At 37.7% G+C, this 22,420-nt stretch overlaps 1 protein-coding gene across 5 annotated transcripts in view; it reads left to right on the top strand.

The window, feature by feature from the left end:
- The window catches only part of LOC137641628 (extracellular matrix organizing protein FRAS1-like), a 344,509-nt gene that overhangs the window by 234,855 nt on the left and 87,234 nt on the right, over nucleotides 1-22,420 (top strand). For 4 of the 5 annotated variants that reach the window (XM_068374359.1, XM_068374360.1, XM_068374361.1 and 1 more), the window contains exons 7-21: nucleotides 1-99; nucleotides 614-720; nucleotides 1,770-1,889; nucleotides 2,422-2,777; nucleotides 5,120-5,329; nucleotides 5,597-5,748; nucleotides 6,855-7,041; nucleotides 7,762-7,877; nucleotides 8,146-8,292; nucleotides 9,490-9,645; nucleotides 10,313-10,557; nucleotides 12,354-12,675; nucleotides 12,947-13,117; nucleotides 14,627-15,589; nucleotides 15,746-15,848. The exon at nucleotides 1-99 is cut by the window's left edge and continues 61 nt beyond it. In XM_068374359.1, coding sequence (XP_068230460.1) covers nucleotides 1-99; nucleotides 614-720; nucleotides 1,770-1,889; nucleotides 2,422-2,777; nucleotides 5,120-5,329; nucleotides 5,597-5,748; nucleotides 6,855-7,041; nucleotides 7,762-7,877; nucleotides 8,146-8,292; nucleotides 9,490-9,645; nucleotides 10,313-10,557; nucleotides 12,354-12,675; nucleotides 12,947-13,117; nucleotides 14,627-15,589; nucleotides 15,746-15,848 — 3,454 coding nt within the window. Of the gene's footprint in view, nucleotides 100-613; nucleotides 721-1,769; nucleotides 1,890-2,421; nucleotides 2,782-5,119; nucleotides 5,330-5,596; nucleotides 5,749-6,854; nucleotides 7,042-7,761; nucleotides 7,878-8,145; nucleotides 8,293-9,489; nucleotides 9,646-10,312; nucleotides 10,558-12,353; nucleotides 12,676-12,946; nucleotides 13,118-14,626; nucleotides 15,590-15,745; nucleotides 15,849-22,420 lie in introns of those variants that run through there. The other variant, XM_068374362.1, reaches the window with a different exon arrangement.

Raw genomic sequence — 22,420 nt, 5'->3', positions numbered from 1 at the left:
AGTGCTACCAAACTCAGTGTCCCGTCCTTCAGTGCTCGTCAGATGAAAGATTATACCGGGAAGAGGGATCTTGTTGCTCTTCCTGTGTTAAAAAACAAGGTACTCAGTCTCCAGGACACTTTCCTATAACTCTAACGTAAGATTGATTTATTCATGGCTAAATTCCAAGCCAATCTTTGAAACTTTTCTAGAACTCTTTAGTATAAAATTGTTGATGAATTATTATGAATTTTTTCTCTGCCAAATTCAAAATCAATCTTTTAAACTTTTCTAGAACTCAAATATAAGATTGTATATAATTATATGCTACTGTAATTTGTTAATGACCAAGTTCCAAACACATCATTGTCTAATAGTTGTAGTTTATAGGTAAATATTGTATTTCATAATTTTATTTGTAGTCCTCTGCCTTACCAGAGAGATTTAATTGACCCACTTTAATTCAACTCCTGATTAAGATATATTTTGCACAAATGGCTTTGCGTGATTAACGCCTATAATTCTCTATCACTATTGAAATTCCACTTAAAACGCAAGTAGACAATTCTTTGCATAAATTTTAATTCGTCTTGTATATCTGAAATTAAACGTGTTCTTGCTTATTACTTTTTAGGTTGGTGTCTCTTGGAAAATAACGCGCGGATGCCCTCGGGTGCCTTGTGGAATTCCACTGCGTGTGAACGTTGTGTCTGCAGAGAAGGCGAAGTCATTTGTGATCAGGTGAGCTTTGTGGGTAGCATGTTACAAGTATACTCAATTATGATAACATGGGCGTAGCTAGAGATTTGGGTGCCCGGTGGATAATGTAGTAAAGGGCCTTATACCCCTTACCCTGGTCAGTTGGTGGCAATTTTAAATGTATACTTATTTGTTTTCTGAAACTGCTTTGGAAGCCCCCCCCCCCCTCCCTCTCTCGTAGACCCTTGGGCAATTTTTAAAAAAGTCTCGCCCCCTGCCACGTCACTGCATGCATGATAATTAGTTCAAGATGCTTTAATTTTGGAGGTATGTATTTTTGCTCGAGTAGTGTTTGCATATGGTTTGAATTTATTCCCACGGGTGACTCATAAACGAAATTGTATAATTGAAACTCGTTTCATACAGTTCGAATGATTTATAAAGTTAACCAAGAAAAAAATAGAAACCCATATAATTAACCCATAATATTTACCTGCAAGATATAATGTCGCTTTTGGGTTGTTAATAGACATTTGTACAAGTCGAAAATTATTGAAAACCCTGTTTCTAGTTACTACATGAAAATTAAACTTTTTTTTTTTTTTCAAGTCTAATCTTTTAAAGAGAGTATACTGCACTTATGAAGACAACGAAAGCAGAATGAATTAAGCATTATAAATTCACTCTGCATTATGAATTGCAAGAACATGGACTTTGTGAAATATCGAGATCTGTTGCTTAAAATGAAATACTTTTATTAAGCAAATTTTGGGGTAGTGCGAGCTTATTGGATACGTCCCTGCCTGGCGATCTGCTGGACTGGGGGTTTAAGACCCGCTCAAGCTCAGTAGTTTCTTGTAGTGTCTGTATCCTTACCATCCTTGTGAGCTAAGGATGTGGGTTTTAAGGGAGCCTATAGGTCTACCTGCTGAGCCATCAGCTGACATTCCCTGGTATTCCCTGGTCAAAGCGTGGGTGGATTAGAGGTTTGGGCACTGTTCTTATGTATATATGGCCAGTGTCTAAGGCATTTTCACTTGTCCCTTGCCTCTACCATTCATGAGCAACCTTTTAAAAAAAATTTATTGCAGATTGTGTGCGATCGAGCGGATTGTAGGCCGAACGAAGTGCTTTCGACTCCTGCAGAATCTTGCTGCCCCGAATGCATTCTTGATAGCAGCATGTGTTATTACGAAGGAAAATATAAGAAGGTCAATATTTCATGCATTTTTTAAACTGCTGTGACACTGAGATTGTGCAATTGAAGAGTAATCTGAAACCAACAAGTAGTGGTTTCTCTTATTTTACTCGACTTAAAGGGCTTTTTTTTTCTTTTTTTGTCCTATAACACAAGGATGGACTTGTTAAATGCCCATTTTTTGTGAGAACTTCAAAAAAATATTTCCTGGGCAAAATTGTAATTGACATTTAATCTTGTTTGAGCGGTTATTGTTAAATGGTAAACTGTGTTTTTGTGGCTATTTTACAATCTAGTCAAGGGTTGTCAGATTCAGCAGCCCAAATTTTTATTCTATGATTTTTGTTGCATAATATGACTATATAAGGAACTTTTAAATGATTTCGATTGTGTATTCTTTATTTGAAAAATAAATTTGTGACACCAAATTCCCAACAAACTTTTTATTTTGACTATAGCTAACACTTAACCCCATTTGCTATACATGCAATGCTTATGAGAGAAACATTTACTTACCTGTCATGTATTATCTTTCACCTGCATAGGATGGTGAAATATGGACAGCTGAGGACTGCCAGATTTGCTCATGTTCTTCAGGAAAGATTACGTGTTATATCCCTGACTGTGCCCCATGTCCAATGGGAATGGCTCCGGTCCACCAGAATTCTAAAGATTGTTGTCCCGAGTGTCAACCGGTTGGCTGCCCATCACCGTGTCTCACCTGTGATACTTCCGACAACATTGTAACCTGTCAATCATGCAAGGAGGGTTACTACTTGACGATGAATGGGAGGTGTGTCGAGACATGCGAGGAAGGCACTTTTATTGAGAGTGGAGAATGCAGCCCATGTCACCCGTCTTGTGCTGCTTGTTCTCAAGCGACGCCTTTCCACTGTACTAAGTAGGTAAACAGTTTATTTTTCTGTAAAATACGGATGTAGAATCTAATCACTATTTCATATTGGCTAATTATGTGTCAGTGGTTTTTAGTTTATTTTTTGTGCTTTAGTCGTGACCATATATTTGATGTATTTCATGATGCAAGAAAGGTGTATATGGTATTCTGTTCAACTTTTTCTAATGTTTAAGTTCTCTAGATTAAAGCTTGCAGCAGTATTACTTAATATATTTGTTGCATTTCATAATCCAAGAACGATACAATACCTTCTTCAACTTGCATTGCATAAGCTCTCCAGATTAAAGCTTAGAGCATTGTTACTTATTTTCAGCTTATTTGAATACTCGAGCTCTCGAAAAGTCTTATACAGTAGTCTTACTTATTTTATTTTGCTTTTACTCAGTATTCTATAGCTTGATAATTAATTTGACAGACCAACTTAATTTTTTCGTATATGGAAATTGAGAAGATAATGTTCTAGTACAGCCAGGTCCCTTGTCAGATGAGCCTCGGATGAGGTTTTTCTTAAAGGGGGCCGGTAAAAACAATTGGTTGCAGTGTTTATTTAAGCATTGCTAAAGGGTTCCATTATTTGCCCCCGTTGTGAACTGTGCTTTCAGTTCACCTCATGTAGTGCATTGTAGGTCTTTGCAACATCCCTTCATCCTCTAGTTACACCACATTTTATTCCCTCTTCTTTTTTATTTGTATATTAAGTGGTTGGTGCCGGTCATTCTGAACGAACGAACTGGTTGGTTGCCTGATGGGCCCCCTCTGGTGTCTTCTATCAAAGGCATCCTCTTCCACCAAACCTCTTCTCTCCATATCATCCTTCACCTTATCTCGCCGTCCAATTCTCTGCCTACCTCTCGATCTTCTCCCCCCAACAGGTTCCTCCCAAGCCCGCTTCACTCCTCTTCCATCTTGCTATTCAACATCAATTAACTTTCTAGTACAACTATGGGGTTCCCTCCCCACCCCCATTTGTACCTCAACACTGAATGGTCATTCAGGTCCCGATTCCGAGACATATGGCCCAAATTCTATCTATCAGGTCCCGATTCCGAGACATATGGCCCAAATTCTATCCATCAGGTCCCGATTCCGAGACATATGGCCCAAATTCTATCTATCAGGTCCCGATTCAGAGACATATGGCCCAAATTCTATCCATCAGGTCCCGATTCCAAGACATATGGCCCAAATTCTATCTATCAGGTCCCGATTCCGAGACATATGGCCCAAATTCTATCCATCAATCCATTCAATTTAATTTTTAGTTTATTCAACATAAAACCCTAAATAAATTTAAAAGTATGGTGCATAACCTTTAAAACTAGTCTTACTTATAAGCCTTGTTCAATTTAAAGTGGGAATGTTTTCCGTTAATTTGTACTACATAACCAATATGGTATTCCCAGGTCTTTTTATAATTAAAGAGCCAATTATTAGTACAGTAATTGTTAGTGGACATATTACTAAACTCAATGGGAAGTCTGTGGTATTCATATAAATGTGAAATTTTTAAGCTTTTATTTTAACTGATTATGGTGTAATATTGTAGTAGAATACCAATGACACACATTTTCCTTTGAAGGTTAGATTTCACTGAAAAATATTTGAAGCTCTCATAGTATCGATATTTATACTACTGAACTGCTTTGAAGGTTCAGTTTCAGAAACTTCTAAAAAAAATTATTTTGCATTTTTTGAATATCATTGTGTATATAATTTTGGTTTTTTACCCAAGAGAATACAAATAGAGGATACAAGTTAGTTTTGACTCGCCTTTTTCTCGACCAGGTATTACAAATGTTCAACATGAATGCTCTCCCATTTTGTTAACATCTGTTTTTGTCCAAGAACCAATTCTAATTTTGGTTGAAAATAGTGATTTCCCAATTCACGCAGAAGCCTGAGGTTTTTTTGGGGCACTTATTTATTGGTTCAAAACTAATCTTTGTTTAAAGAATGAGACTATTACCTTAGTTTTCTTTCCCTTTTATTTGCAAGTTATCTTTATATGAAACTCTATATTCCAATGCAATTCAAAGGGATTTACTTAGACTACCAGAATAAGATGTGGAGTAATTAGTATTTTATCATAAGTTTTTTTAATCTTATCATCATGATATACAGTAAATGTATATATTATATCCATTTGAAATTCTATTGTAACTATTGATTGAATATTACAAATCTGTTATCATAACTTACTGCCAGCTTCTTCATTTGTGTTTATTGTTCTATTGTATTTTTATGACTTGCTGTACAAGCTTTTCCATCCATATGCCAATTGCATCAGATGTCACACTGTGTAGCCTGAGACTTTAAAACTGTTACAGGTGCGATGTTGATATATTGCTTCGTGATGGAGAATGCGTCGAAGATTGTGGGAAAGGATATTATGCCGAAGACTTGATGTGTCTGCCATGCCATGAGTCCTGTAGTGAATGTTCAGGCCCAAAGCCAGACCAATGCCAAGTATGCCGAGACAAAGCCTTTCTTCTCTCTGGGGCTTGTGTTGATGCCTGCCCAGTTGGATTCTATGCCAGGTGAGATAGGTTTGCTGTTGATACAGTTGTTTGAAAGATATGTAATAAAGTGGAAGTGCACTTTAAAAAATGATAGATTACTTTGCTGCATTTTATATTTTGCTTTTTATAAAGGTTAGACATTTTGAATTTATTTAAAAAAATTTCTGTGTACCAGTCTCAGGGCACAGTATCAGCTAGGTTGATTAGAAGATGAAGGTAACTTGTGAAGTGGATGCATACTGTACACTTGTGTAGGTGAAAATAATAATTTTCTCTTGTATTCAGGGGTAGGTCTTGTGAGGTGTGCGAGGAAAACTGCCTAGAGTGTGGTGTTGGCGAGTGTTTACGATGTGCTGCTGATCTTTGGCTTTTGGATGGTCACTGTCTAGAAGACTGTTCCCCGGGCACATATCGTGGCCAGGACAACATTTGCTTGAGTAAGTGATGTATTTGCAAAGCATATTTTATACGTATTATTGTTCTAATTTTACATCCCATGCTTTTTCATTGTTATCTAAAATTGTATTATGAATGTAAAATTTCCCATCTTGATATTCGCCCACAGGGTGGATGTTCCATCAATGCACTGTAGCCATTACTTACTGCATGGTTTTTTCCAGTGTCATATTAATTCGTGGAAAGGCCCCCAGCGCCCCACCCCTCTCGAATTTTGCACTTTCCTTCCGTACAATTTATTACAATAATATTACAAGTGTAATAAATAATCCATTGGTTTAACATTTAACACTAAAAGAAAATAAATGTTGCATTGGCCCCCGCTCTTTCTGGGCTCCTAGGCTTAAGCCTAGTCCTTAGGAATAATGTAGCACTGGTTTTTGCAGCATCCCCGTGTTCCCTGGCTGCACCTAGTTATAGCCTTATGCTTTGCACCTGGTCCTTTTTTCTGTTTCCATCTCTGTGCAACTTCTTTTGACTTTTACTGTACTTCACAGTGCAACTGCAGGGTTTTCCCTCAGTTACACCTTTGCACTGAATGACCTACTGAACCCAGTGCAGCCCAATTTCATCAATCCAAATCATTCTTGTTTTCATCTTCATAGTCATTTAATATAATTTTTTAATTCTAAACCTTTTATTAATATTTTTTTCTTATCCTGTTATTAGTAGTCTATCTTAATAATATTCGAAGTTCGATATGATTATGCATAATAAGGTATTTGTCAGCTTCCACATAAAAGCAGTTTAAACCATGTATGTATTTTGAGACTTTTAGAAAAAAAGTGTGTGAAATCTCTGAAAAACGATGGACCCAAACTTTCTGGTCATGTGGATCCCCCCTTACATCATTGCATTTTGAAATTACCTGATTTTGTTGGATACATTATTATGATTGAGCATTTTTATCTGATGCTTAATTTTTTCATGGACAGGTCTTGTGAATTGCCATAAGACCACAGCCAAGGTTAACTTAGGACGAGTAAGTTATCCAAGAGAAAGTATAGTGTAAGTTTTGATTAACTGCAGAGATAGAAGAGGTTGCCAGGTTGTTTTATTTGATAGTGAACTAACTTTCAACTTTCAGGGTGTCATCATACCTGTGCTACATGCCACAGTTCTGGTGTGGCCTCTTGCACATCCTGTCCACATTATCTCCTCAAGAATGATTCATCCTGCGTAAGCATTTGCCCCAGAAATACCTTCATGAAAGAAGGTGCTTGCCATCCATGCCACCATTCTTGTGCTGAATGTATTGGACCAGAAACTGACAAGTAAGGAAGACCCTAATTATGTTTTCTAATGAGTTTAATTTTAGTTTTATAAATTTTTTTTTAATACCTTGTTTATTCAAAAGACAATTTTAGTAAAAATTGCATTGTTCTGTACTCCTTGAAATTGGCCAGATTACATTCAAAGTCATTGTATCATGAGGGTCATTTGATTTTATATCAAGATAAAGAATGACGGGTCAAACAGCGTGAGTACCATTATTGCAGAGAAAAAAAATGTGCTATCCCACATTACAGTTTCGTGTTTGTAATAGATGATTATAATGTCGGTGAGAGGAAAAGGTGAATGGTTCAGTAAAATTTGTACAACCTAATGAAGAAAAGCAAAGAATGGATAAGATGATTACACCAGACATCAGGAATACATGATACTGTCTGTAGCCAGTTTTGTAGAATACCTCTTAAATCTTCAAGTCATGTGAATCTTAATGTGGCCTCTACATATTCACATGGGCTAGCGTCAAGAGGTTCAAGTAAATTTTAACTGTCGAGTACATCATTACATAGAAGGTAGTGGGACTCGTGACCACAGCGTTTTGATCCATTTTTCATCAACAGAGTAATGGATCATGGTATGGGTAAATCATGTTACACAAAATACTTTGGTATAGGATGGTGTATTTCAAGATTCAGATTTGTCATTGATCAAATCCAATTTTAGTTTCATTTTGTTTTCTGAATACTATTTGTTTCCACTTCCAGATGTGTGGCTTGTGCTAATCCAGACCAGGTTGTTGTTATGCAGAATAGTGGACTTTCTGGAACATGTCAAGATTCTTGCCCTCCTAACCATCAGTTACTTGACAGTATATGTATGAGTAAGTTTTACTTTACTTTGCCATTATAAGGATGGTGCATGGATCTTTATTGCAGTAGGTTAGACCACTGAAAATGATATGCATTTCATTATTTTGTTTATCAATGCTGTATATTTAGAATATTTGCAAATTTTTCTCATAAGTCTAGATCAATACTGATAATAAAATGTAAATTATTTCCTCATTTAGTTACTATATAGTACTGTTACTGTCAGTACTGTATGTTATTTTAAAAATGTTAATGATGCGTAATTTTATCATTCTTTAGGTGCTCCCTTGGGCTGCAGTTCATGGCATATATCACAACCGACTTCATGCCAAGTGTGTGAAGAAGGCTGGTTACTGCAGGATCAGGAATGTTTCAAAGAGTGCAAAGATGGATACTTTATGCATCAGGATGGGACCCTATGCTTGCGTAAGTCTGACGTAATCTTCATCTTCACTCTTAAAAAGCTTGTGGAATACAGAACTGAATACACAGAGATTGATATATTTATTGGATAAAATTATCTGCAGATTAAAAAGGAAAGTTAATGCAAGTAGTATCATACTCTACATTTATGAAGATACTACAGTTTACATATGACAGTTTTTTTCTACTAGTCTTAACAAGTTTGTTCTTGGTTTAGTTAAAATGGTATTTAATATGAATTCTCCTCCTTACTACATAATATACAGCCATGAAGTCATCATAGAGATTCTGATTTTTTTCTAGCGAGATTTAACCATAAGGGCGTATTGATTTCACTTCTGGAAAGTTTTCAAGCTAAAAAATTTAAAGTAAAGAAATTATTTTGTATACAATCGAAGGGCTATTTAGAATGGACAGCGATGGAAAATCTTTAAGTTATAACATTGAAATTGTACCTAAGGAAATCTGAAAATATGCAAGGACTGGTTAAAAATGTTTTTGTTACTTGCATAGCCCTACAAGACCACTTGAAAGAAAAAGCTGTTGCAGTTGGTTGAAGCTTATTTACTAGGTTTGAAAATGAATGCTCATAAACTTGGAGCAGTAGCTACCACTATAGAATTTACCTGGAATTTATCCTTTGAAAAATTTTTTGCACTAACATTTTTTAAACGTTATTTGAGAAAAGTCAAGTTTGATTTTGATAATTGTTGAGCACTTGATAGTGGTAGCAGTAGAGTTTTTAAGGATACTTTCTGGACTGAGTACCACTGTTTCTCCAGCTAGCAATGTGGTATTCAGTACATGAATTTCAGTTAATTTATTAAAGTTTAAATCAATTACAGTTTCCCAATATCTGCCTGAAATTCATGCAGGTTCCCTCTTACCTACCCACTCAGTGATTCTGATTTTTTTTTTTTACACAATACTTGTACCTCTGAATAACAAGAAATCAAGATGCAGTGTTTTGGGAAAGTGTTGTTTATGCAAGCACTGTCCTACTGCGCATTTCCAGTGTGATGAAAGAGTTTTACATAAGCTTTGTTAAAAAAAAAAAAATTATTCAATTTTTATTTCACTAAGCATATAGTTTGGAGAATGAGTATCTAATTGATTTCACGCAAGGATTGAAATAATTACTGTAATTTTTTTGGGGAAAATGTATTTTGTTCTGCATCTATACCATGAACCTTCTTTTAGCATGTGACCCAAGATGTTCGAGTTGCTCAGGACCTGAGCACTATGAATGTCTCTCGTGCAACAAGGGTGCCACACTACATAAGAGAGGAGAGAAATCAGAATGTCTTACCAAATGTTACCATAGGCATTACTTGTCCTCTGATAATACTTGTCAAGGTATGTATGGTATTCCACAGCTGTTAGGGTTGAGAAAAAATTGTAGGATTGTATTATTTCTTATTGGAGAGTTACCTGCAAAATACTTTAAAACAAGTGATATTGTTTCAAGGTAACTGTATGTATCTTGAAGAACTGTGCATAGTTTATGAAGGGTTTTAGGCCTATAGGTAAATCATTTACTTTGTAAATGAAGGGTTTTAGCATAGACATGGAGTTGTAAAGATACCTAACTGTAGTGTCTTTGAAGTTGGTCATGCATCATTTTTAAGGGTATCAAATTATTTTAAGAATATTTGACTGAAAATTTTTCAATTTTCTTTACAGTAAGGGTAGTCATAATGAATTACTGTAATAAATTATTGTATAAAAATGCAGTAATTGTTATGAGTACAGTATTGAGCCTTTAATCTTTAATTTGATTTTTTGATTTCTTGGGTGTTATAATCCTATATATTTCAATAATGATTGAAGTATTACCTCATTTAGCAAAGATAGCAATGTAATGAATATGCAAAAGTAGTGTTTTATAGAATTTTCTCTTTTTACTGTGATTTTGAAGGTAAATTATGATTTTACAAATTGGCAGAAAAAATAGTCAAGGCTTAGGTTTTGATAGATTGAATTTAACCTTTAAATTATTTACACAGAATTTTGATACTTTCAGCTTGTCACAAGTCATGTAGTGCTTGTGCTATGGATCATCGAACTTCTAATACAATTTGTATGAAGTGCAAAGGTGAAAAGAAAATTCCAGAAAGTGATCAGTGTGTTATGGAGTGCAGTCATGGATTCTACTTCAATGAATATTTAAACAGGTGTCTGCATTGCCATCCTAGCTGTGAATCTTGCAGTGGTCCTCATTTAGATAATTGTTTGACATGCAGTGACGGGTATCGTTTAAATTCTAGGGTAAGTTTATTTAATTTTCATATGCATTGTGTTGGACAGAAACCAGTGTGCACTGTATTTCATTCCATTAAGGTTTTTTATTATTATTTTTTGTAGGTAATTTTGAACAATATTATCCTTCTTTGCTTACACTATGAACATGAAGTCATACAATAGGAAACTACCTGAATATTTTGACTAAAATAATTGTCATATTGTTTGGAAATAAGATTTGAAGTATGGTATCTTAAAGCTTACTGTTGCATGGCAATCCAGACAGACAGATACTGTATTTTATACATATTAACTGTCCAATTGATATACAGACGAATGCAAATATAATTCCATAATCTTAGTCTGCACTACTTGAGGTTCCTGATTAGGATTATTTAAGGAATGGATAGCCCAAGATGTAACTTGAAGTTACTGAAGAGCAATAACCATCTCCAAGATATACTGCATGGCACGATTCCAATAATATGAAGCTTTTATAGCTGATACAAAATAAAAGAATTCCTTTCAAAATTGAACCGGTAGTTTCTTATAAATCCATCCATCTATATACCAAGGCACTTCCCCCAATTTTGGGGGTTAGCCAACATCAAACTAATGAAAAAAAAAAAAAAAGGGGGGGACCTTTCCTCTCTACGTTCCTCCCAGCCTGACAAGGGACTTGACAGAGTTCGGCTGGTACTGTTTGGGTGCCACAGCGCACCCTCCCCCGTTATCCACCACAGATGAAGCTTCATAACTTTGAATCCCCTATTGCTGCTACCTCCGCGGTCCTAAAAAATTCTTTATAGATTTAAATATTTCAAGATATTGTCAGTTGTTTTGAACATTAACCCTTTTACCCCCAGGGTATTTGGAAATTTCCAACCCTTAACCCCCAAGGGGTCATTTTTTTCCCAGCACATTTGGCAGTATATTTTCTTTAAATTGCTCTAACAGCCTTAATTTTTGTCATAGAGAGGTCAGGTTGGTCTCATTCTCTTGGAAAATGCCTGAATTTTCTCAAAAAATTATCAAAAAATATGAAAAACAAATTTTTATACCATTTTTTTGCATGGACGTACCGGTACGTCCATGGGGGTAAAGGGATGGCTTTTGTGAAACGTACCAGTACGTCCTTTGGGGGTAAAAGGGTTAATGATAGATAAGAGCTCGTCTTAAATGATATATGAAGACCGTACTGTCTTGTTATTGAAATAAGAATCCTACCTTTCAGAGTACAGTACTGTACTGCAGGTATACATTTTTTGTCTTTGTAGTCAAGGTATTAAGTCATAACAGATTTTTGTAACTTTGGTGGTTTTTGGTAATAAAAATACAGCCTTATGCTAAAATACCAATACAGAGTTAGTGAGATTTATGAAGTTTATTTCACCTTTGCTAGTTTTATGATTGCCTTTCAGAAAAAAATATCCTCTCTAAATTTTATCAATCCATAGTATATTTATATCAAAGGTATATACTGTATATACAGAGATTCAAGCAGTAGAATATTCTTTGACCTTTTAAAGGTTAAGTGATTATCACAAAGGCAAATGTAATTAGTATGTTTGTTATCTGTAATTATATATTATAAGTTTAGTTTTCTTAAATCAAAACTTCCACCAAATTGTGATGCCAGATTAAGCTATTAGGTTAGCTCATAGCCTACTTAAATTCATCGTAAAGAATAATTGCAAAAGTAAAAGCTATCAGCCACACTTAATCTTGAAAGAGTATCTTTTACTAAATTAGATTGTCCATTGCTTTATTTATTATCTTCAAATTTTGTGTGTGTTATATTTTATTTGTTCTTTCCATTGCAGGGTTTGTGTGTTGTAGATGAATGCCCAAAAGGCTTTTACTCGAGCACAAATGGCTCTTGCATTGAGTGTGAAGGTGACTGTGATATTTGTTCTTTAGATGGCACTGGTTGCAACACCTGTCCACCAAACCTCCATTTATTGTATGGAAAATGTGTCCACAGATGTCCACAAATGTTCTACAGTGATTCCTCCAAAGGTGGAGAATGTCGTGAATGTCACTGGGCCTGCAAATATTGCATTGGACCCAAAGAAACCGATTGCCTGTCGTGTGCAGACAATGCATTTCAAGAAGGCAATAGTTGTGTCACACTATGCTCTCCAGGTCTGTATATAATAGATTTCAATATATTATGGTAGCAACTAAATTAGTGCCAGACAAAAAAAGTAGGCTTACTGTATCTTGATTAAATAGATAAGTCTTAGATTTGTTTGATAACTTGCTTGCACCTAAAGTGGTTTTAGTCGTATATAAAGATAAAAATTCCACATTAGAATATGATTGATAAATACTGTACTTGATGTAACAAGGTGTAACAAGTTTACAAAAGTCCTTTGACTATTCTTGGATAAAAATTGTAATTATAATTCTTTAGGACATCATCCTGTTGGTGGTGAGTGTAGGAAATGTCCCCCTGGTTGTAGTGCTTGTAATTCAAACATGCAGTGCTTGGATTGCCATTCGCCTTACCTACTGCAAGATGATCACTGTGTTACTTCTTGTCGGCCTGGAACATTTGCAAATGTTTTTGAAAATGTTTGCTTTGGTAAGGATATTTAATCTGTAGGTGTGTTCATATTAAACTCACATTTTTTTTTAGCTTTATTTGTATATCCCATTTTCAGCCATTTGTTTTGAAGATCAGGCATTATCATTTGAGCTGTGACACGTTGTGATAGTGTTAGCAGTTTTTAAGCACTAGGGAAGTAATACAGGACTTCTCTTCAGGAAGATTAGTGAACTATTGTTTAATAATGCAGCCTAGGTTATCGCGGTAAAACAATAAGAACAAAAATTAATTGAATGGTTGTTGGCTTTTATTTTTATAGCCAATTAATGAAAAAATATGACTTAAATGAGTTTAACTTGGTACTAAAGATGTTTCAACGTATCTTGTGTAGCATAATGGGTGAATTTTATTGGTTCCTAGAATGTTGTTCCTTATTCCAAAGTATTCTTTAGATCAACATAAATATTGAAGAATTGATACTTTAAAATGTTATTTACATGACTAATGTTCAAGACCTTATAATGATAAAGGTAGTAACAGAGAAGGAATTGGTTAAGATTTATTTTTCAGTTCCTTTTCAAATTCCACAGGTCACTGTACATTACTAGTTAGTATTTGTTTGCAGAACATTGCTTTCTTTTTAAATTATTAAGATTTATTCTCTGGAAATTCCATGATTTAGAAGTATATACTGTATATTAAAACTGTATAAAGTTGACGGTTACTTATAGCCTCTGCTGTTTATACAAACACAGGCTGATCTACGAAATTGTGAGTAGATAAATGATTATACTGATAAAAATTTTCATAGGTTTAAATTTCTCCTTTTTACCATTAACTTTAGTTAAAAACTAATTATCCATTGCTTTATTACAAGTATCATAATATGAGCCCGATTGATGTGATTCATTATTAGTATTAAAAAATTACAACCATTTTAGGGGACCAGAATATTGAACTGAGGTAAAATAATTAATTATATTTTTATTTTGCAATGATATCAGGTCATCAAGAAATCCTCATACTTGGGTATGTTTTACTCTGCTGTCGGTATGATTAATATTGAAAAATCCTATTTCGTGAAGACTATGGTTATTGCCCATAAGAAAATCTGTTTTTTATATATTTTAGATGTTTAGCAAAAGTAAATATTACTTATAATTTACTAATAGCCTACTAACAATTTTACTTAGTTTACCAATACTTATCACACATACGTCAAGTCTTACTTGTAGGTGGCAGGGGATTTTTCCACTATAGTATAGTATAGCATAGTATAGTACTGTATAGTATACTGTAATATAGTATAGTACATATATATATTTTTCATGCTGTGTAGTTTTGTAGTCTACTTAAATAATACAACGATTGTACTTTTAGAATTTTAGTATCTTATGAAAAGAAGAACCTGCACAAATTGCAAGGGACCTAAAGATTATTCAAGGAACTTTGGTATTTTAATAGTGCCTTCTAATCATTCTCAGGTTCTTTGAGATTTGATTTCTGTTCGCTTCTCTCAGCAGAAATTTTTATTTGCATTTTCAGATTGTGGGGAAAAATGCCTCGGTTGCTCTGTATATGAGTGCCAGAAGTGTAAGTCTCCATACTTTCTTCAGGATGGTCAATGCATTGACGAGTGCAGTTCAAATTATCACCCAGATGCAGAAGGAATATGCCTTTATAATACTGAAAAACCATCATTACAAGTCTTGAACCCCATTACTGTTGAATATGGAAAAATTTTTGTTCTCAACAGTTCATCCTTTCATGTTGAAGATAAAGATACTTCGACCAACCATTTGTCAATGACTCTTGCAAAGAAACCTTCGAATGGGAACCTGTACATTGTTAAGGATGGAATGGATGTGTTAGTGAATGAGAAACAAGCTATTCCAGTGGAGGATCTCATGAAAAATAGGGTTTTTTTCAGACATGATAAGGACAAGCCATTACATGGAAAAATGAGTTTCAAAGTTTTTGATGGGAAATTTCGTTCAGAAAAAATGGATATCTCTATTAATGTGAAGTCATTGCATGAACCACAGATTATATTAAATGAGCCCCTTATTGTATACAAGGGAAAAAACAAAGTTATAGATACCAAAGTATTAAATATACATGACCAAGATAACCCAGAAAAGGTTCAGGTAATGGTATTAGGGGGACCAAAGTATGGCCAGCTTTCTTTTCTTAATGAAAAGCTGGTGACCTTTAAACTAAGGGACCTGACTGAAGAGCAGATTTTATATATGCATGACAATTCAGATTCAGAAGAAGACACAATTCTATTTCAGTTGAGTGATGGATATTCTGTCACAAACTTCTTGTTTAGTATATACATCGTAGAAGAGAAGAGTAAGCCTGTTTTGGTGAAAAATCTTGGGACTCATGTTTCACCAGGCCAGAGTGTGCAGTTGACACCACACATGCTGAGAGCTTCAGACATTGACTCTGATGATGAAAATCTTTTATATGCACTCCTTCCAATGTTACAGAATCCAGGACATGGTAAATGAAGGGTAATGGATTCTCTTGATTTGATATATACTGGAGGTGAATTTAGTTAGTGCATTATGCAAAGTGAATTACTGTTTAAAATTGGATGAGGCAATACAAATGATTTGGTGTCTCAAGTTCTCTGTTAATTCTTCTTTTTTTTCATAGGAAAATTGAGCTTGGTTATTCCATTACCTCCAGCACCGGATGGGTTTTACAATGATGGCTGGACGCAGATGGATGAATCTCATCTTGTTAGACCAGCTACGAGGTAGTCATATTTTACATTCTGATTCTTCCAAAACTTTGTTTATATATATTCTACATTTTAATTCTTTGTGTTTGGAGTGAATAGCCAAAGAATTGGAAGTTGATAGGTTATAACAGATCCTATCTAAATATCCTACACATGAACAGTTTCAAAATATCTCGGGTTAACATTATTTCCAGATACTTTCTACCCTAAATTAATGTGCATTTTTATTTTGTTTAAAAGATTTATTAAAAAATGCATGAACTCTGGGAAGGTGTCTAACCAAGAAATATCAATCATAATGTATCTAATAGGTAAGGAAATGTAATGTCAATAAGTTACCGTATATGTTATACTATGCATATTCACTTGGTAAAATAATCCTTTAAGTAACTAGTAGTGCAATATTAATATTTTCTTTTCACATGTCATATATGCAATATCCTTAGAGCTTTGTAAGTAAGGTAGATACTACAGTGGTCTTTTCTCTTAATGAAGGCTGAATTGCGAAAAATATCTATTTCCGTAAATCTTAATGCTTTTGTTTCCATAAGCAAATAAAGGATATTGGAATAAATATAAAAAAGAGGGCAAGAGCGTTCAACAGATTCGGTTCTATTGACTCCATCAAAGCACCTCTTATGCTGAAATACATCGGGGACACAATTGCACATCACAGAGAACCAATATTGATACTGGAGCTGAGGCTACCTGGTTGCTGGTATGCATTCGACCACTATATTTTATATTCTGGGCAAGGCACATATGCCTCCCTTCCCTTTGCAAGGATAGGGATGAGGGGGATCTTATGAGACCACAAAGAACCTTCCAAAAATAGGTTTTTCCTTCGTCAAAACCCCTTAAATATTGAGGTTAATGTGCAGCATGGTCTCCAAGAACTAATACTAGAGAAACATTGTACATAGTAGATCTGTACTGTTAATGGGCTCTTGTCTCTACCCAAACAAACTACCGTATTAGTTTGTGTACCTGATGGGCATAAAATAGAAGATTGATATCCTTCTCTTAAGAGAAGATCTTTGGGAGAGAAGCAAGAGTCCCATCATGGTCAGTTTGTTTAGGAACCAGGATGAGAGGTTTCCTCTTTGGTTGGACCATTTCCTGTAAATGAAGCGAATGAGCATACTCCCACGCACACATTTACTGCTTGGATTTGCTTCAGGTTGTGTTTTATAAGTACTATACTGTATGTCCAGACCAACTGTTATCTCTGTATGTCCTAAAATTACATATTAGCTAAAAACGCCGAAGAGGAAGCAATCTTTTTCTTATACTGGGTTTTGGAGATGGAGAGAGGATCTGCTTTTTTGATGAGAGAGTTCATTAGCATCCTGATAGCTTCAGTTGATCTGGGTATTTAGAAACATACTACCTTCTGTAGATGTCGATCTCTGCTAGTATACTTGCAGGGAAAATGTGAGACAGAGACTGCCATCCCTCAACAATAAAACTGTGATCTAAAGAGGCTCCCACCTCTGGAGAGGCTTTTAATGTTTGGTTAAGAATAGGAGACCAGGAGTCAGAATAAAAATTAGCCAGGAGTGATGGTTAGGAAATACTGTACAGTACTTTTTTCTACGTATGCTGCAAGTTTGCCGATGCTTGCTCTGGAAGCTGAAGCTATTACAAAAATGGCCTTCTGAAGTAAATCTTTGAAGTACAGTATCTAACTTAAAGGGATTTTGACGAAGGAAAAATCTATTTCTGGGAAGAGGCCTGTGACGCCCGGTGAGAAAGGTCCTTCCTTATACCTTTCCTAATATAAATCTTCCAAATATACTAGAGAAAGATAAAAGCATGGAATGCAGAGGTTACAACCCTCGCGCGAACACCTTGTAGGTGTCGTGTATTAAACAAAGGCGTGTGTAAACCACTATTCACAGGTTGTCTTCCATTTAGATAATCCCTTCATCAATGGGGAGGGCCGTGACAGGCCCTAGATAACATGGTTGAACTCCCCAACGACACCTACCACGCGCGCCCTCTAGGACATCCTTCTGCAAGAACATATGGCTTGGCAAGGAAAAAGAGGGGTGGGGTCCGTATCAAATAACCGGGAAGGGTTTCACCGGGCGTCACAGGCCTCTTCCCAGAAATAGATTTTTCCTTCGTCAAAATCCCTTTTCTGGGGCGGCCTGTGACGTCCGGTGAGAATGTACCAGAGAATGCCTTCCAAGCCCAATAAATTAATAACATAATAAGGAGAAAACAAACACCATGTAAGGCAATAATATAATACTGTAAGTAAACATAAATCATAAACTAGCCATAGGCATAGGGGATGTAATGCTAAAATAATATGAGGACCAGGGATCACCTGAGTGTCCCGTCGTGAAAGGAATCAACCTTACATGTCTAAGCATATCTAAACTTTACAGGAATGGTAATTACAATAACAGTTAAATCATAACAATTAAACATGGCAAAATAATTTAGGGCTAACGAACCACCCAGGAGAGTGGCGACGTGGTGTGAGAGGTGGTCAGGAGGGAGGAGAGAAGAGATGGAATAAAGAAATAATCAGAGATTAATGGGGGGAGATAAGACTCCCCGCTGCAACCGTAGGGTATTTAAGAGCCTGTAAGTTCTTTAGATAGTGGCGTTTGAAAACCATAGGAGATTTCCAACCCGTGTATTTTTTAAGGTCATCAAAGTCCATGTTCTGGAAGTAATTGATAGAGGTAGCTATTGACCGTATATCATGAGCATGGGGAAATGATTCCGGGTTAGCATGTTTAATGAAGTAGAGGATTTGTTGTCTGATACCTTGAATGGTCAAAGTACCACCTTGTTCCCTGATAAATAAGGGGCCAGACGAGCGGGTGGCAGATCTAGCTAAAAAGGTCCTGAGAGTAGTGACTGGACACAGCGAAGGATCCTGGGGAAGAGAGATGATCTTCCAAGGGGACCACCTATTTTGCGGGTCCTCATTTTTTGCTAGGAAAGCTCTGTCTGGGGTAAGCAGTACTTCGCCTGTAGGGAGGAAATCTATGTTTTCCGGGTTACGTGAGAGCGCTGCTAGTTCTGAGATTCTAGCACCTGAGGCCATAGCTGATAGAAATAACGTCTTCCTAAGCAGAGTGATATAAGAGCAGGACTCGTTGTCAGTGTCCGACGCGAGTTTGAGGACATTGTTCAGAGACCAAGAGACTTTTTGTGGCCGATCCAACGGCCGAAGCCTAGCACATGCTTTTGGAATAGATGAGAAATAGGAATCAGCTAGATTAATGTTAAACCCAACCAGGAATATCTTCTTCAAAGCTGACTTGATGGTAGTTATAGTGCTAGCTGCCAAGCCCTTGTCAAATAAGAACCTAAAGAACGAGATGGCTAAATTCGGAGTCATACGAGTGTGGTCTGAATTCTTTAAGAAACCTGCTAATTTCTTAACAGCCGAATCATATTGACGAATTGTCGAGTCCCTTTTGTCCGCTTCGATGAAGAGAACGTTTTCCGGGTCAATGTTTGCGTCTTTATGAGCTGCAAACTTCATGAAGTCCACAAAGTTAGGGTTTTGGCTATCCTTGAGGAATCTGACACAGTCTGTGTTTGAATTACTTGGGTTAGTTTGGGGAATGGAATCCGGAAGGGTCGGAGTTTCAGCTCGAGGAGGAGAGGAAACCAACTGCTCTTTGGCCAGTGAGGTGCTACTAAGGCCACTGTCCCCCGGAAGGAGCGTAGTTTGTGCAATACTTTCATTAGAAGATTCACTGGTGGAAATAGGTAAATCTTCCTCCAATGGTTCCAATCCAGGGTTAATGCGTCTATGGCATAAGCCTGAGGGTCCATGTTTGGTGTCACATAACAAGGAAGTTTGTGATTCATCTGAGTTGCGAATAGATCTACCTGAAGGCCCGGAACCAGCCTGAGTATCCACTGGAATGAAATTATGTCCAGAGACCATTCTGATTCCAGTGGTTTCATCCTGGATAGTGAGTCCGCTATCACATTCTGGACTCCCGCTAGGTGGGTTGCTGACAGGAACCAGTTCTTTTCTGCTGCCAAGGTGAAGATAGTGACCAGGATCTGATTCAGGTTGGGCGACTTGGATCCTCCTCTGTTGATGCAGTGTACTACGGCTGTGCTGTCTGACACTACTCTGATGTGGGTCGACCTCGGAGGAGAGAGCCTCTTCAGGGTCAAGAACACTGCCATGGCTTCGAGAACATTGATGTGGAAGTGTTTCATGGCGGGTGACCAAGAGCCCTGAAACATCTGACGTTCGTAGTAACCCCCCCATCCACTCAGAGACGCGTCTGTATGAATTGTCACTTGTGGGGGTGGGAATTGAAGAGGAACCGATTTGGAAAGGTTCTTCGGTTCGGACCATGGCTGTAATCTCATTTTCAAGACAGAGGGGATTTTCGAGACCTTGTCTCTTAAAGGTACTGTGGCTCTCTTTCTCCAAACTCGATTGATGTCTTTGAGTTTGGCTTTCAATAGGCGATCTGTTACTGAGGCGAATTGCAGAAGGCCGAGGATTCTTTCTAAGGCTCTTCTGGACACCTGCCTGTGTTTTAGAAAATTCTTGACCTTGGAAGCTATTTCTCTTACCTTTTTGGGAGGTAGAACCAGCTTGTGCCGTGCAAGGTCCCACTGTATGCCTAACCATTCGAAGCGGTCTGATGGAAGTAGGTGGGATTTTTGGAGATTGACCCGAAATCCCAGGTTGGCGAGAAAACGAAGTACTTTCTTCGTAGCTCTGTTGCACTCCAGGGCTGACCGAGCCCAAATAAGCCAATCGTCCAGATAAGCAACGATCTGAATCCCTTGGTTCCTGAGTTGTTCTAGCACCGTCTCTCCCAGTTTCGTGAATATCCTGGGTGCAATGTTGAGGCCGAAGGGCATGACTTTGAATGCAAAGGCTTTCCTGCCTAGACGGAAACCTAGGTAAGGAGAGAAGTTTCGAGCTATTGGTACGTGATAATAGGCGTCGGTAAGATCGATAGAGGTGGTGACGGCCCCACGGGGAAGCAGGGTACGTACCTGAGAGATGGTCAACATCCGGAACTTGTCGCAGAGGATGTAAGAATTTAGCTTTGACAAGTCCAGGACCACTCTCAATGCCGACGAGCCTTTCTTCGGAACTGTGAACAGGCGGCCTTGGAACTTCAGCGATCGAACCCGTTTGATTGCTTTTTTCTGTAGTAACTCGGTGGTGTACTCTCTCAGAATGGATGTGGGTCTCTGGAAGAAGGTCACTGGTGGAGGAGGGGAACCTTGTGACCATTTCCACCCCAAGCCTTTGGAGACTATGCTGTGAGCCCACGGACTGAAGGTCCAACGGTCTCGAAATTGGTAAAGTCTCCCCCCTACCGGAACTATATCATTGCGAGGGAGTGAATCTAGGTTCTTTCCCTCCTCGAGAACCCCTTGTCCTAGGTCCGCCTCGTTGACGGAACTGTCCTCTAGCCCTGTAGCTACCTCTCTGGTGTCCACGAAAGGGACCTGAGGGTCCGTAGCTAGGGATGTATGCGGGTGAGGGCATCCAAACGGGGTTGGGTTGGGTACCTGGGGGAGCAGTGAGGTAGACCACCTGTTGAGGGTGTTTCGGCTGTAGAGGAGACGAAGCAGTGGGAGACTGTGAAGACGAGTGGGCAATCGACGATTGTTGGTAGTGACCTCGGCTCGTCTTGTAAGGGGCAAACCTCTGTTTCTTCCTGAAGAAGTTTTGTTTTTGACCTTCAACCCTCTTTTTGGCAGTGAGGCCCCACCTCACTTGCAAATTTTGATTTGCTCTCGCAGCGTCTTGTAGTACCTTGTTCACCTCCTCCTGAGGAAAAAGGTTCTTACCCCAGCAGGGGGAAGCTATCAGCCTATTCGGTTCATGCCTGATCGTGGCCTCAGAAAGAACGTGCTTCCTGCAACTAACCCGAGCCGAACAAAACTTGTGTAAGTCGATTTGGAAGGACAGAGACAGGTTCTTTGTGAATACCCGGAACATGGTCTCGGTCGGGTAAAGTGAGGTTAGGGACTCCACGGAGGTAATGAAGTGGAGAGACCTAGCCAACCTATTCCGTGCCTCAAACTCAGTCTTGAGAAGAATATCTGGTAATTTAGGAAGCTTCTCGGAGAACAGATTAGAGGCACAGTCTGGGTCTAACTTCCCTACTGTGAAAGTAGCGGGGGCATCATCCCAGATAGTAACGGTACTCGGAATGAGCATGGAGGTGGGATCGGTCTCTTTAAGAGCTGGCATGGCAGAACCTTCTTTGATAGCCTGAAAAGTAAGAGCTGCCACTTTACCTGTAATAGGCAAGGTAATACCTGGAGAAGCTGTAAATATGGTGTAGGCTCCTTTGTGTGGGGTGAGCTTGGAATTAGTGCAACCCCAGTCTGACAACGTCCTGGCCCAGAAAGATTGGGCCTGCTCTTTAGGGAATATTACCGTTTCCTTCGGTACCTTGTCTAACCTAACCAAGGCATGTTCTTTCAATCGGACGAAGCCGTTGAATGGGAATTCTAGTCCCGGAGGGTAAAATTCTAAGTCCTCTAGAGGACGGGTGCCTATGCCCTCTAGAGTTATGGCACCATCAATATATGGAGCATGTAAGGCAAACCTCCAAGGG

Source organism: Palaemon carinicauda, chromosome 5 (assembly GCF_036898095.1).
Source record: "Palaemon carinicauda isolate YSFRI2023 chromosome 5, ASM3689809v2, whole genome shotgun sequence".
Classification (NCBI taxonomy): domain Eukaryota; kingdom Metazoa; phylum Arthropoda; class Malacostraca; order Decapoda; family Palaemonidae; genus Palaemon; species Palaemon carinicauda.
The sequence above is the reverse complement of the archived record's forward strand: the minus strand, read 5'-3'. Positions and strand labels throughout refer to the sequence as shown.